Source organism: Chenopodium album, chromosome 1 (assembly GCF_948465745.1).
Source record: "Chenopodium album chromosome 1, dcCheAlbu1.1, whole genome shotgun sequence".
Classification (NCBI taxonomy): Eukaryota; Viridiplantae; Streptophyta; class Magnoliopsida; order Caryophyllales; family Amaranthaceae; genus Chenopodium; species Chenopodium album.
In genome coordinates, this window is record NC_137834.1 from 8044787 (window position 1) to 8048746 (window position 3960).

Here is a 3960-nt window from a genome sequence, read left to right on the forward strand (position 1 = left end):
GCCCATGTATCTCATGCGCTAACACATACAGAGTACAAGATATTAAACGAGTATGTGTCTATTCTTCTCATACATCGGTATATACACAACGTTACATCATACGTGTCATCTTATGCGTCGATACAATGATACATACACAACGTTACGTCCTACGTGCCACCAATAAGGTAGCTAGAGTAAGAAATAGGCAATAGAAGTGCATAGTGTACATAAATATAATGAATCCAATTACAACTTTATTAAGGCGGTGGCTTACCTCACTACACACACTCAAAGATTACACATTTAAACACTCTCTTCTTTCTCTCTCTCTTTCCTTGATTTGCTGTTGAAAACATCCCCTTCAATAATCTCACCAGTTGTACTAATTCCTTCATTTATTAACCCAGATTTCAGATTCTTCTTCATTTACACTGTTTTACACTCTCTTCCCCACTCACTCTTTCACTCACCTTTTTTTCCTTTTCTCTCTATCTTTTTCTTCAATTGTCTCTTTCCTCTTCTCAAAAAGCAAATCAAAAAAGCTAAAAAAAACTTAAATTAATCCTAAAAATTCTCCTTTTTTTCACAATTTTTTGGTCACAAAACCTCTTAAATCATCTTCACTTTCTCTCACTAGGGTTTTTACTGATAATGCAAACCTCTTGAAAAATCATCAGCAAAAAATGAAATGGTGTTTTTGATGGGTAGGAAATGTTTGGTTCTTTTTCTCTCATTTTTGCTTCTTTTTTCTGGGTTTTCTTCAGTTTCTGCTTCTACCCCACCTGCAAGTAAGTAATCCCACCTCAAAATTACTTCAAGTTCTTCACATTACTATTTTCTTGCTGATTTTAATTGTAATTTAACTCTGATTTGTTGATTTTTTTTTATTTTTTTATTTTGTTTGCAGAAATTGTTAGTGGGTTCATCTCAAATTCTTTAGCTAGATTGATGAAATGGGTGTGGTCACTCAAAGCTACAACCAAAACAGGTTATTATACTAATTATTTTAAATTATTTTTTTTATATTTTTGAGATCTTAATTAATTTTCAATTTATTTTTTTAATTTGAGTGTTTTGAGAGAAATGTGGGTTATTAATTTATTATTATATTGATTAGTTTTTATGATGATGATTACAGCAGTTTCTGGGCGTTCAATGATGAAATTTGAAAGTGGGTATTTAGTTGAGACTGTATTTGATGGAAGTAAGCTTGGAATTGAGCCTTATTCTGTTGAAGTTTTACCCAGTGGAGAGCTTCTTATTGTGGATTCTGCTAATAGCAATCTTTACAGGATCTCTTCTGCACTTTCTCTCTGTAAGTGTGCTTATTTAGGAGTATTAGATTCATGGTATCAGTGTTTTTGCTAGTTAAGGGCTCGTTGGTATCACTGTCAGTTTTTGGGATCGAATTTGATTGCAATTGCATTATTGGGTTGTCAATTTGCTTTGGATGCCAATTTGATTCTTGTTTTTGTGATGCTTAAATTCGTTTATACTTATGTAGTAAGTGGTGTATTTGTGTGCACATGTGCATGTGCATTGTTTATTTGGGTGGATCCTGAGTGTGGTTTATGGTTATAATGCAATAATGCAGACAGTAGACCTAAGCTGGTTGCTGGATCACCTGAAGGATACTCTGGACATGTTGATGGGAAGTACAGGGAAGCGAGGTTGAACCATCCGAAAGGTGTTGCTGTTGATGACAGGGGTAATATTTATGTCGCGGATACTATGAATATGGCAATCAGGAAGATCAGTGATACAGGTATTTCAGAGACTTGTGTATGCTACATTGAGTAGATTATTGCCAAATTGTCCATTGAGGATATGTAACACACATTGGAATTAGGATGGAATGATAATTCGTGTGATTGAACTCTATACCATTCAGATATACTCTTGTATTAAGCTGATAATATGATGGTAGATTGAAGAGCTTATAATAGTAAAATGTCCTGATTTATTGGTAGAATGTGATATTTTTCAATCCTGTTTTTACTGAATGATTGTGGGATGAGCTCAAAGCTGACTTGTTAAGTGCAGAGTATCTAGACTAATCATACTATTTGTTTCAGGAGTCACAACTATTGCTGGTGGGAAATGGAGTAACAGAGGTGGTCATGTTGATGGACCGAGTGATGAAGCAAAGTTCTCCAATGATTTTGACGTTGTCTATGTTGGAAGCAGTTGTTCCTTGCTGGTCATTGATAGGGGGAATCGGGCGATCAGGGAAATTCATCTCCATTTTGATGACTGTGCTTATCAATATGAAAGCAGCTTCCCTCTTGGTAAGCTAAAGCAGATTTTATAATCTACTTAATATGTCTGGTGACATTGCTTTTGCTCATTCTTTCGTGTCACCATTACAGGAATTGCTGTACTTCTTGCTGCTGGATTTTTCGGCTATATGCTGGCCCTATTGCAGCGGCGAGTTGGTTCAATTGTGTCTTCTCAGAATGTAAGAATTACCTTCCCCTCCTTAATTGCCATTTTGGGTGTAAAAATGCTATGCAGTATATGACTTGTTTTCTTCATCACAGGATGCCAAAGTAACAGAAAACACTTCATCTAGTCCATACCAGAAGCCTCTTAAATCTGTGAGGCCCCCATTGATCCCTACTGAAGATGATACAGAGAAGCTAGAAGAAGGGTTTTTTGGATCACTTGGGAAGTTGCTTGCCAATGCTGGCACAACAGGTATGGAAATAATCGGTGGCATGATTCCAGGTTTTAAAAAAAAGCCAGTGGTGTATCAATACAGGAATCAAGGACCGTATCATCAAACCAATAATTGGCAGTCACCAGAGAGTTTTGAGATACCCAAAGAAGAGGAGCCTCCTTCAATTGAAACTAGAGCGCCCACCCCAAAGAAAACCTACGCCTTCATGTCTAAGGATGCAGAAAAAATGCAGCAGCAGCTGAGGCAAAGCCGAGTTTTCTACAGTGGTTGGGACACAGAATTTCAGCAACAGCAACTACAGCAGCAGCAGCAGCAACAACAGCTGCAGCAGAAACATGAGAAACATCAGTACCGTCATCAGCATCACTCATCTATCCCTCAGACATACTACGAGCAAAGCTGCGAGAAAACCAACGAGATTGTGTTTGGGGCAGTCCAGGAGGAAGGACGACGTGAATCAGTTATTAGGCCTACTGATTATGCTATGGATGCATTCAATCAGCAAAATATTCGGTTCAGAGCAGGGTACGCCCGTAGCTTGTCTTATACATAAGTTAGATCTTCGATTTGTTGGCACATATATGTCGTACCTATTATCAATTCCTTCAAAAACATAGTGATCGGTAATTCGGTATGGTGATCCCTTTTTGAAGTAGGAGTATTGGGGGGGTATAATCTCACTTGATGATTGTTTAACGCCTTTTGTTTGAGAAATGGCATCCCCTATATATTGAAGTTAGTAATATATTGTCCATTTTCTCCAAGTGCTTTTGATCTCTTATTTTTTGATGACTTTTGATCCCAAGAACATCGAAACTCTAAAATCCCATGAATGTGAGGGATGACCACCCTCAATCCCCAAATCCCAAGTACACATTTTGTCACCATTTTTTGTTGCTCATTATGTTCATTATGTACAAACTCAAAAATTCAACTTTCTTTATTCTCACTTCACACACATTAGTGGTGCAATTATTATGGTTGTACGAAGTATATTGTACTCATCAACGCCTCTCATGGCTTCATTCTTTTCACCGGTATTTCCCTTATCTGAACTTATCGAAACAAACAAGGACGTCTTGTACCTATCCTCAAAGTCTGAAACTGGAGTTTCGACTTTCAAAATCAGTTTTCTTTTACAGCACAGAACTCGATGAGATCAATCATTGTCTTGTTTAACCTTGCATCAAGCTGATCCAAAAACAACACATACACACAAACAAACCTACAAACATGCATACATACATACAATAATACATACAATATGCATACATTCTTTAACATAACTAGAAGCCAAA

The 3960-nt window shown here is 37.0% G+C and overlaps 1 protein-coding gene across 2 annotated transcripts; it reads left to right on the plus strand.

Moving 5' to 3' along the window:
* Positions 1 to 273: 273 nt before the first annotated feature.
* LOC145641754 (uncharacterized) lies at positions 274 to 3426 on the plus strand. Of its 2 annotated transcripts, none has more exons than XM_081692697.1 (7): positions 274 to 770; positions 890 to 970; positions 1121 to 1297; positions 1577 to 1747; positions 2058 to 2270; positions 2352 to 2440; positions 2523 to 3426. In XM_081692697.1, exons 1-7 carry the CDS (start codon positions 671 to 673, stop codon positions 3213 to 3215), a joined length of 1524 nt encoding a protein of 507 aa, XP_081548823.1. In that variant the 5' UTR covers positions 274 to 670; the 3' UTR covers positions 3216 to 3426. The 2 variants fall into 2 exon arrangements, with proteins under 2 accessions (XP_081548823.1, XP_081548829.1); XM_081692703.1 differs by having other exon boundaries at positions 1124 to 1297.
* The last annotated feature ends 534 nt before the right edge of the window (positions 3427 to 3960 follow it).

Coding starts and splice junctions, on each gene's coding strand:
- LOC145641754 (XM_081692697.1), top strand. CDS start 671: ATGGTGTTTTTGATGGGTAGGAAATGTTTGGTTCTTTTTCTCTCATTT. Junction 1,748..2,057: donor CAGGAAGATCAGTGATACAG/GTATTTCAGAGA, acceptor TATTTGTTTCAG/GAGTCACAACTATTGCTGGT. Junction 2,441..2,522: donor CAATTGTGTCTTCTCAGAAT/GTAAGAATTACC, acceptor TCTTCATCACAG/GATGCCAAAGTAACAGAAAA.